Source organism: Quercus lobata, chromosome 5, assembly GCF_001633185.2.
Source record: "Quercus lobata isolate SW786 chromosome 5, ValleyOak3.0 Primary Assembly, whole genome shotgun sequence".
NCBI lineage: Eukaryota > Viridiplantae > Streptophyta > Magnoliopsida > Fagales > Fagaceae > Quercus > Quercus lobata.
The window spans coordinates 73,377,287-73,388,989 of NC_044908.1; the positions used below are offsets into that span (position 1 = coordinate 73,377,287).

Sequence of the window (11,703 nt, forward strand, 5' to 3'; positions counted from 1 at the left end):
TTCTCATATCTTTAATTCAAATTCAGTGTAGTAGAAAAATATTCTCCCAAATACTTCAAGCTACCAGGTACCACCTTAAAATAATGCTCTTCATATAACTGTAAAAACTACTAAAATAATACAGTAATAATAATAATAAACCCAAATGAAAGTAGAATTAATGACACACTGGATATATCTTTATTTATTTATTTTATAGTTCATAATAAATAGCATCTAGAAAGCACATAGAATTCATTTGAGGGTGTAGTAACGTGTCAGACACAGGACACGCCTAGAACACTTTTGCACATATGTCCCAACTATGTCCTTTATTTTAGCAAAATTGTAGGACACAGTCTAGACATTTATCTTTTATTTATTTTTAGTTTAATCTTGAATGCTTATCTAGTTATTTTTTGTTTACTCTTTTAGATTTTTTTTTTTTGGTTCTCTTAGATCTTATTCTTTAGTTTTTGTATTCTAATTTATAAATATCATATATTAGTTATGAATTCACTTTATTATCCTTTATTGCTCTTAAATTGATACAAGTCTAGCATTATATGAAAAATAAATAAATGCTTCACAATATTTAAAAATAAACATAAAAATATTTAATAATCAATTTATATATGTATTATCATCATACCTGTGTCCTAATTTTTGTAAAATTGTCATGTTATTATGTCATATCCATGTCAGTGTCTGTGTCTACTATAGTTTAGCACATTGAATATATCATGAAGCCTATCCATTAGCACCTATAGATTAAGACTTGACCAAGTATTATTTTCACGTGGCTATACTTCTTCTTCTTGACTAACCAAATGGTGTGTGCGAGAATAAGAAAGAAAAAGCCACCACGAAACTTTTCATGCACTAATCCCGTGGGGGCTCAGTCTGATTATCAAATGAAAAGTTCAACCCACGTTTATCAAATGAAAAGTTCAACCTGTTCCAAGTCCAACTTCAATTTTGGTCTTAAGCTTCGAATAGTCAGCCCAGCCCACTAAACCCATTAATTTCTGACCAAGGCTAAGCCGCCTCTTGTGGCCTAGCCCAATGTTGTATTATGTATGGGCTTGTCTTATGTTTAGTGTTCCACAGTCCAAAAGCATTTTCATGCGAGATGGTCCCTTCATCATCATATATCTGTTTTTGCACTGATAATTATATGATGCAACTTAGCTTGCATGCCTGGTCCAGTTTGCAAAAACTTATTGAATGCAAATCATGCAAGCCTGACCTTTGTGTAATAATCAAGCAAAGGGCAAATCCATCCATGAGAAAAAAGCAATATAAAGATGGATTGCAAATTTATTGGGTGCTAATTGAACCCTTGTGTGAAGTGTGATACTCAAGTAGAGCATCAATAAACACCCCAAAAAAAAGAAAAAGAAAAAAGATAATATATATATATATATAAGCTTCTTTATATAGACTAGGAGGAGCTTAGGATTCTCTAGAAAGAGCTCTGAAGATTCCTGAAATTCTGGGGGATAATTTGCTTTTTCCTTGGGTGAAAACTTTTTCCATCGAAAGTAGACGAGACCCGCGAAAGCGCAGCAAAACTGCGTGACGGTTCATGTTTTGTATTTTTGTGTTGATTGGTACTGTTTTTGTCTTTTTGTGTCGGCTGGTACTGTTTATATATATTATTTTTATGTATTTATCAATAGTGTGAGTTTTAGTTATTAAATAAAGTCTAATGTTATTAAATAAGAGATCTGGAAAACTCAGCCTAAATAAAAAAACCATTTGTTGTCTTGACCTCATAAGTGAGTTGAGGGGTTGAGGCTAACATCTTAGAGCATTCACATTGGGTATTGTATATGCCATATGTTGGTAATATTTCATATTAGTGCCTCAAAACCCCCCATTACCTAGTCTTGCAAAGTCTTACAATTGCAAAAAAATTTGCAATTGTGCTACAGTGCCATCTTATTTTTATGATGGCACTGTAGCAACTTGTATACATTTTTATATTGTTTTTTTCCCTAGTGATGGTGGGTGGGTATTTTTAATTATTTTTTTATGAAGAGGAAGAGAGAGAAAAAAAGTTGGTGAAATTAGGGGTATGTTTGGTAACTGTTTTTTCCCTTTATTTTCTATTTCTAAAAACAATTTTTTATTTTTGAGACTAAAAAATTTGTTTGGCAACCTAGAATGGAAAGAAAACAAAAACTGTTCTCAAAACTCAATTTGTGAAGGAAACTGAAAATATGCAAAAGACCGTTTTCAGTTTCTAATTTTCAAAAGTCAATGAAAACATGCATTTAATTTAATGAACCTGTCTCATTTAATGAGTTAGTATTAGAGTTCAAATCCTAGTAACAACATATTTTAGTATTTTTTTTTTCTTCAAAAAACGATCTTTTTAATTTTAGTTAACCAAACATGTTTTTGATTTCAAAAATACAAGAATATTGTTTTTTCTTTATATTCCCCAAAACAATTTTTGAAAATAAAAAACAAAAACTGTTACCAAACATAACCTAATATTTTAATGAATAGATGAGATAAATAAGAAATGTGATATTGGGTGTATTGTAAAATGGTATGGTATAATTGATAATGTAGTTTTTGAGATGGTAAAAGAGAATAGTTTGAAGATTCCGGATGCGAATACTCTTATAACCAGCCTTTAAAAACAAAGGATATTGGGTACACATATTCCATCTTTGAGGGTGATTCCAAATTTGTGGTGGAACTATGGAAGTTGTTTTGAAACAAAACTATGAAGCAATTGAAAAATTGACAAGTTTGTTTTGGACGAAGACACCTTTTTTTGGGGTCTATTCGGGTACACTCCAAGATCAAACAATACTTAGCCATAATTTGGCTTCTTGGGCCGCATCCAACAAAGCTTTGGAGATCGTTCATCACTCCAATTTGTCATCTTTCTTCTTGGTGCCCATTGTTATTCTTTTGTTGGTGTAATAAAAATTTTAATCCAGGATCTTTTTTTTTTTTTTTTTTTTTTTTTCATTAAGATAGAGAATTTTGGTTTTGTGATTTTTAGACCGCCTGTAATTTGTGATTTTAGTTTTAAATTCATTTGCCGACACTTTGGAGTCACCTCTAATAATTACCTAGGTATTTGGATAGGAGGACTTTAAACTATTTTACTTAGAATATATATGCACATTGGTCGATAATTCGTGTAATGCACATGAAACTTTAGCATAATTTAATATGAATATTTTTTTTTTTTGGGTTTAAATATGAATTTCATAATAATAGTAATTATAAATAAACATTTATCATAATTGTTTTTGCATATAAAATTTTATATTTTAGTTTTAGGCATTTTATGATTGTGTTAATATATGAAATTGTATATTCTACTATTTAAAGAAAATATAACATACCAAAAGACTCTAAGTGAAAATTTAAATATAGAATATAATTTAATTTAATTAAAAAAAAAATATATATATATATATATATATATATATATTGTGGAGTCCAAATGATTTATGGGCCAGGCCCATCTACCCGGGGAGAATCCAAAGGCCCAAGCCGAGGAGGGCTATGGCCCAAGCTCGACAAGATAGCCTATGGATACCGCCGAGGGCAGTTCAGTTCTCGGCAGACCCAAAGTCCCCCCAGAAAGAGGGGTAAAAACGGTATAGGACTGAAACTTGGAAGAAAGATCTAAAATATCTAAAATATCCAGGGAAAGCTGCCCTTACTGCCATTCAATACTCTGCACCCGACAGAGTATTACTCTCCAGCTTTTTCAACCACCCCCAACCACTCCGGGTATGGGCTGATGGGACAAGTATCAGTCTTGGAATGTCGATCCTACACGTGGACGAAGGATAAAAAAACACAGGCTAGTATAAAAGGAAAAGTAAGTAATTCATAGGAGAGGCTGGGAAAAATGGCCAAAATCCAAAGCCTCCCAACCCACCTCCAGGAGAAAGACTCCAGGGGTGAAGGAAACATAACTATATACGAACACCCCGAAAAACCCACCGCCTGGTGACTAAGGCCTAGCCTTTCAAACCCACGCTCTACAAATGATATTGTTTGGGCCCTTTTTACGTGCAAACCTGACACTGTTACGGTCCGCCACGAATCGTGTCCTTACAATTGGCGCCGTCTGTGGGAAAGGCTTGTGTGTTGGTATAGGAGGTGGGTCGATAGAGTTTCTTTGTTATTTCTAACCGTTGGTTATAGAGTTCTAGTATAAAGTTCTGCTAGGGGCTACGTTTCTTGACTAGGGGTTTGGCTGAGGAGCTAACTCCCTTAAAGCCAAGGTCCCCCGTAAAGAGCAAACTAGGCACTTGGTAGCGTTAATCGTAGGGATAAACTCTAGGGGCTTGACTGAGGAGCTAACTCCCCTAAAGCCAAGATCCCACACAAAGAGAAAACTAGGTTTTGGACAGAACCAAGGCATTGCATGGTCCACGGACTCAAGTCTATGGGGAAACCAACTACCTAGATGAGGAAAACTAGGTTTTGGACAGAACCAAGGCATTGCATAGTCCACGGACTCAAGCCTATGGGGAAACCAACTATCTGGATGTGGAAAACTAGGTTTTGGACAGAACCAAGGCATTGCATAGTCCTCGGACTCAAGCCTATGGGGAACCAACTACCTGGATGAGGAAAACTAGGTTTTGGACAGAACCAAGGCATTGCATAGTCCTCGGACTCAAGCCTATGGGGAAACCAACTACCTGGATGAGGAAAATTAGGTTTTGGACAGAACCAAGGCATTGCATAGTCCTCAGACTCAAGCCTATGGGGAAACCAACTACCTGGATGAGGAAAACTAGGTTTTGGACAGAACCAAGGCATTGCATAGTCCTCGGACTCAAGCCTATGGGGAAACCAACTACCTGGATGAGGAAAACTAGGTTTTGGACAGAACCAAGGCATTGCATGGTCCACGGACTCAAGCCTATGGGGAAACCAACTACCTGGATGAGGAAAACTAGGTTTTGGACAGAACCAAGGCATTGCATGGTCCACGGACTCAAGCCTATGGGGAAACCAACTACCTGGATGAGGAAAACTAGGTTTTGGACAGAACCAAGGCATTGCATAGTCCACGGACTCAAGCCTATGGGGAAACCAACTACCTGGATGAGGAAAACTAGGTTTTGGACAGAACCAAGGCATTGCATAGTCCTCGGACTCAAGCCTATGGGGAAACCAACTACCTGGATGAGGAAAACTAGGTTTTGGACAGAACCAAGGCATTGCATAGTCCTCGGACTCAAGCCTATGGGGAAACCAACTACCTGGATGAGGAAAACTAGGTTTTGGACAGAACCAAGGCATTGCATAGTCCTCGGACTCAAGCCTATGGGGAAACCAACTACCTGGATGAGGAAAACTAGGTTTTGGACAGAACCAAGATTGCATAGTCCTATGCCAACTACCTGGATGTCCTCGGACAGCCTATGGGAAACCAACTACCTGGATGAGGAAAACTAGGTTTTGGACAGAACCAAGACCTTGCATGGTCCTCGGACACAAGCCTATGGGGAAACCAACTATTTAAAAAAAAAAAAAAAAAAAACTATGGCACATAAACCTCAAAGTCCATCCGAAGAGAACTCCTCGTTAACAGATGGGTTAATCCCTTAATTGCACGGATTCCCCGGTCTACCCTCGGATCCCCAGTACCAAAGGGGTTGATGCGATACGGTGCAATATATTACCCAAAAGCACAATCAAAGTCCCTCGCTACTCGGCTACCCTCTCGGACGAATTATTTAGGGTTTATCGTTCTCGGACATTGGTCTAGCATGCATCGCGCAGCACTCAGCAGTTATCCCGGTTAGTTCCAAGAGTTTAATTTATTGAGGATTAACTTTGTTATACTTGATAATATTTGCGAGTTTAAACCAGTAGGAATTTGTGTTAAGGCATTTTTCTGCCTGGAATATCATTAGGGGCAAGCTTACATTTAATATTCATGCACCAAGTAGTTGTTGCAGAGAAGAAAAGTATGTATAAAGAAATAAACACATCTTTTATTAAGACAAAGGAACAGTACAATGTACAATGAAAAGCTGAAACAAGCTTACATTAAAGCTAACTACGTAAGTAAAGAAAAATACAAGAGAATGAAGATAAAGCCGAGGAGGTAGCACAGAGGAGAGTTTGGCTACTGCTTCGAGACCTTATTCCTCCTCAATGCTTTTGCACACCCATAACTCAGGCAGCAAAAGAACCCAACTTGAGCCTCACACCGCTGAAGGAAAGGTGCAGGGAGCCGGAAGTTGAGAAGCCTTCACCAAAAATTTGCCTGCAACAAGGCAGAGGTGCTGATGGCGGAGAATCTTTCTTCTGACACACCAAAATTCTGGCATGAACAGAACCTGTTTCGGATTTTGACTAAAAGGGGGAGAAACACCCTTTCCCCTTTGTCGAAACGGAATGTTCCCTTGAATTTACGCCTCCTTTGCCCGTACCTCACTACTTTGAGTCTCAGAAGGACACGGCGCCTCCGTGGCGGATAGAGTTCCTTTTCCCCAACCCTCGTCACAAACATGATATACTAAGGGAGGAAACTGAAAGATTTGCGTACAGGTAAGGCAACTTTCTCTCCTATTTATTTAAAAAGATAAGGTGGTGGCATTTAATTCACGCAGCGTCCCAAGGAACGCTACAGACAAAATGTCTCCGGCTCGATTTCCCACGCCATCTGCAACCATGAGATTAAAGGAGTCTCGTGAAGGCGCACCTCGAACACTGGGACGCCAAAAAGTACCGCGTGACCAAACACTACGGAAATACCTCTTAATTTGTGGGCCCAGTAAACTCGCGACCCAGGCCCGTTCTGCATGGGGGCCTAGGGACAGAACCAAGGCCTTGCATGGTCCTCGGACTCAAGCCTATGGGGAAACCAAATACAAAAAAGAAAAATTACAAGTTCTGGACAGAACCAAGGCCTTGCATGGTCCTCGGACTCAAGCCTATGGGGAAACCAAGTAAAAAAAAAAAAAAAAAAAAATTATTACAAGTTTTATAACTGCTTGGATGGGAAAAGTCCCCGGCTCAGATACTGTAAAATGTTAAGGCCGAATTAAAGGAGCCATCATAAAAGCTCGGCATTACCAAAACCCCCCTTTCCAACCAAGAGGTTGGACAGCCGGGTTTTGAGGGGCTATTGTGGGGCCCAAATGATTTATGGGCCAGGCCTATCTACCCGGGAAGAATCCAAAGACCCAAGCCGAGGAGGGCTATGGCCCAAGCTCGACAAGATAGCCTATGGATACCGCCGAGGACAGTTCAGTCCTCGGCAGACCCAAAGTCCCCCCAGAAAGAGGGGTAAAAACGGTATAGGACTGAAACTTGGAAGAAAGATCTAAAATATCTAAAATATCCAGGGAAAGCTGCCCTTACTGCCATTCAATACTCTGCACCTGACAGAGTATTACTCTCCAGCTTTTTCAACCACCCCCAACCACTCCGGGTATGGGCTGATGGGACAAGTATCAGTCTTGGAATGTCGATCCTACACGTGGACGAAGGATAAAAAAACACAGGCTAGTATAAAAGGAAAAGTAAGTAATTCATAGGAGAGGCTGGGAAAAATGGCCAAAATCCAGAGCCTCCCAGCCCACCTCCAGGAGAAAGACTCCAGGGGTGAAGGAAACATAACTATATACGAACACCCCGAAAAACCCACCGCCTGGTGACTAAGGCCTAGCCTTTCAAACCCACGCTCTACAAATGATATTGTTTGGGCCCTTTTTACGTGCGAACCCGACACTGTTACGGTCCGCCACGAATCGTGTCCTTACATATAATATATATATATATATTAATATATAGAATAGTGACATGTAAAATTATGAGACCTCAAAATTTTATATGACATGGCTTCAAAAAAAAAAAAAAAAAAAATTTATATGACATAATACTATGAGGTCAACTAAAAGTCTAACGACTTCGGTTATATGTATGTATGTATGTATGTATGCATGTATGTGTTACAACTATTTTTAGTGAAAAAGGAAATGATAAAACTTAAAGACTGCTTTTCTTAAATTTTGTACTTAAGAATTTTTCAATTGATTCAGCCATATATTTATATTAACCAATGCTTCTTCTTCTTCAAATAAAATTAAAAAAAAAAAAAAAAAAAAAAAAAAAACGTTTTCTCGGCCTCGCTTTCTCTCTGAGAAACTAGGCTAGTAGAATCTTGATTATCTTCCTCGGAATGATATCCCTCTCCCTCTGTTAACATTGTTCGCAATAGGGCTCGTTGGTTTTTCTTTTTCATGGGTTTAGGGAAACACATCTCACCTTTCTTTCTCCCTCTTTCCATCCTTCCTATACTACTCTCTTTACTCAAACCATGGACGAAGTTCTCAGTGCATGGAAAAAATTGTCCCTTACTGCTGAGGAAAGTACAAAACTTAGCCTGACAAAATCAAAAAATCTGAGGGGAAAAGAATATGTCCTAGCAGCGAAGTTTCTAACAAAACGTGCCCTTAACGTGGAGGCTATTGGGAGAACTTTTAAACCATTATGGAGGGCTAGGAATGAGTTCAAGATTAGAGAAGCATTAGACCACATTTTATTATTTGTTTTCAAGCTTGAGACAGATGCGGAACGTGTATTAGCCCAAGAACCGTGGTCGTTTGATAAACATCTCGTTCTATTCCAACGATATGATTATTCGATCCCAGCCAAACACCTACGCTTTACAAAGATCATGTTTTGGGTGCAAATACATGGTCTGCCTATGAGAATGCTAGACCCCGAGACTACCATTGAATTAGGAGAAACTCTTGGGGAGGTTTCAACCAAGGAAACAGAGAAGGAGATGGTGGGGCGTGACTTTGTCCGGGTTAGGGTGAAGATAGATGTCTCAAAGCCATTAAGCCGAGGTCGAAGAATTGTATTGGATGAAGACATTGAAACTTGGGTATCCTTCAAATACGAAAAGCTCACCAACTTCTGCTACTGGTGTGGTATGGTCTCTCACGAGGAGAAAGAGTGCGAGAAATGGCTTGCTGGGAAGGGATCAAATTCTCATAAACAACAGGAATATAGGGCATGGCTGCGGGCCATCCCTTACAACCCAGGGAAGTCTCCCTACACGATTGTGCCAGGTATGGGCGATGGGCTTGGGGGTTTCACAATGCAGCCTTATGCAAACAAGATTAGTGTGGCAGAGGAGCCATCACCGGCGACACCACACGGCGAACCTGTCCCGGTACAATCCAGCAACGTCCAAGTAAACGCTGATTTCCATCAAGCTTCTCAGATGGATATTGCGGATTTTACGGAGGATTTGGTGCAGATTTCACGCCCGAATTTATCTCCATTTAATCAGGTAATAAATTCTATTCCAAACTCTTCTCCATCCCATATTCGTTTACAAGATTTTGAGAACCAAATAGAAGAAATTGATTCGGCTTTAATGAAATTTGACTCCCACACACCTCCAATAATCAATAAGCCAACTGTAACCCCCACACATGCAAAATCCGTTGGAGACAAATCAAGGGATATTATAGATACTCAAGGAGATGTGGCAAATAGTAACCCCACTCACGTGACCATTCAAAATAACACACATGATAACCACGCACTTCACACGTGGAAGAGATTAGCTAGAAATAACATTACACCTGAGACTCCAAATAACCACTCTGTTATTCACAAACGAAACAGAAAGTTTGAAGAGTGTGACCAGCCTGAGTTACCAAAGAAGAAGTTCTTGGTTTCAAAAGATGATACGAAAAATTCATTGGAGGAGGCTGCTACGCAGCTCCACCAAGAGCCATGAGCATTATAGATTGGAACTACCGTGGGCTCGGGAACCTACGGATAGGAAAAGAGCTTGAAGTAGTGATTCGAGCAAAAGTTCCCTCCGTCGTGTTTATAGCCGAAACGTGGGCAGATGAAGCAAGGCTACAGCAGATTAAACGGAACATTGAGTTTGATAATTTATTTTTTGTCGAGAGAAATAACAGGGATGGGGGTCTAGCACTCTTTTGGCGAAATTCTGTTGATTTGAGTGTTGATTCTTTCTCACCAAACCATATAGACTCCATCATAAATAAAGGGAAGGAAGATGTATGGAGGTTCATCGGCTTTTATGGTGAGCCAGTGACGCATAAAAGAATGGAATCCTGGAATAATCTTCGACAACTTCATAACAAATTTAATCTCCCTTGGCTGTGCGCCGAGGATTTTAATGAGATCATTAGAAGCTCTGAAAAAATGGGAGGGAGTAGCAGAAGCCAAACTCAGATGCAACAATTTCGGTATGCAATGGATGAGTGTGGATTTATCGACCTTGGTTTTTTAGGTCCCTGGTATACATGGCAGAAACACTTTTCTGCAGGTCACTCAATATGGGAGAGACTCGATCGTGCTTTGGCTACTAACGATTGGTTGTTGAGATTTGCAGGTACCCATGTCCACCACCTTAAGTCAAATACTTCGAACCACAGTCCACTATGGATTGATATGGAGGGTCATAATTTTCAATCCATCTCCAAACCTTTCTGATTCGAAGAGGCGTGGCTGTCTAATCATACATGCTCGGAGGTCGTTGAAGCAATCTGGGAAGCAAGGGAAGTGACCGATCCAGCAGCTAGAGTCATTCGGAAAATTGACAAGTGTGGCCGAGAATTAAAGAGATGGGAGAGAGATCACTTCGGCAATATAAGGAACACATTGAAGGAGAAAAGAAAGGAGTTGGCTGAAGCAGAAAAAGAGGCGTTACGCATTGAACTAAATTTTCGAATACAGGAACTAAAAAAGGAGATTATGGATTTGGTGGACAAAGAGAACAGATTATGGTTTCAAAGGTCCAAGGTGCTGTGGGCAAAACAGGGAGACCGAAACTCTAAATATTTTCACAGCTGAGCCACTCAACGATGGCACAAAAATACCATCCAAAAGCTTCGGTCATCAAGTGGACAATGGAAGTCTAATAATGCAGAGGTAGCTGAGATTCTCATAGGCTACTTCCAGGAGCTGTACACCTCGGCCAACCAGACCCTATGTGATGCAGCCACAATGTCCATTGAAAAGATTATCAGCTCGGATTTAAACAACCAGCTTGGACAGGAATTTACTGCATGGGAGGTTCAGAAAGCAATAAAAGAAATGGCCCCTCTCAAAGCCCCTGGTCTGGACGGAATGCCTCCATTGTTCTATCAACATTATTGGAACACAATGGTAATGATGTTACACAATCTGTTTTACATTTCCTTAATTCAGCTTGTCTTCCTGAAAATCTCAATCACACTTTTATTACCCTTATACCAAAAAAGAATTCTCCCGAATATGTTTCTGATTTTAGACCCATCAGCCTTTGCAATGTTTTATATAAAATATTTTCAAAGGTCCTAGCCAATAGAATAAAAAAAATCCTTCCAAAGATCATTTCGGAACATCAAAATGCATTTACCAAAAGCAGATTAATCTTTGACAATATTCTAGTTGCTTTTATGCAGAAACATGTGGGAAAGGAAGATTATATGGTCATCAAATTAGACATGAGCAAAGCATATGACAGGGTAGAATGGTCGTATTTGGAATCAGTCATGAGACGCGTGGGTTTTACTGAAAGATGGATTACTCTCTTGATGCTATGTGTCAAGATGGTCTCTTATTTTATTCTAGTGAATGGAGAGCCAAAAGGGATGATTTACCCCACACGAGGCGTCAAGGAGACCCTTTATCACCTTTCCTTTTCCTACTTTGCACAGAAAGATTAAATGGTCTCAT

General features: G+C 39.4%; 1 protein-coding gene across 1 annotated transcript; it reads left to right on the top strand.

Moving 5' to 3' along the window:
* The first annotated feature begins 9,744 nt into the window (after window positions 1-9,744).
* Window positions 9,745-11,693, top strand: LOC115991098. The gene is made up of 4 exons (XM_031114844.1): window positions 9,745-10,375; window positions 10,484-10,785; window positions 10,945-11,151; window positions 11,430-11,693. The coding sequence occupies exons 1-4, from the start codon at window positions 9,745-9,747 to the stop codon at window positions 11,691-11,693; spliced, it is 1,404 nt and encodes a 467-aa protein (XP_030970704.1).
* Window positions 11,694-11,703: the final 10 nt, after the last annotated feature.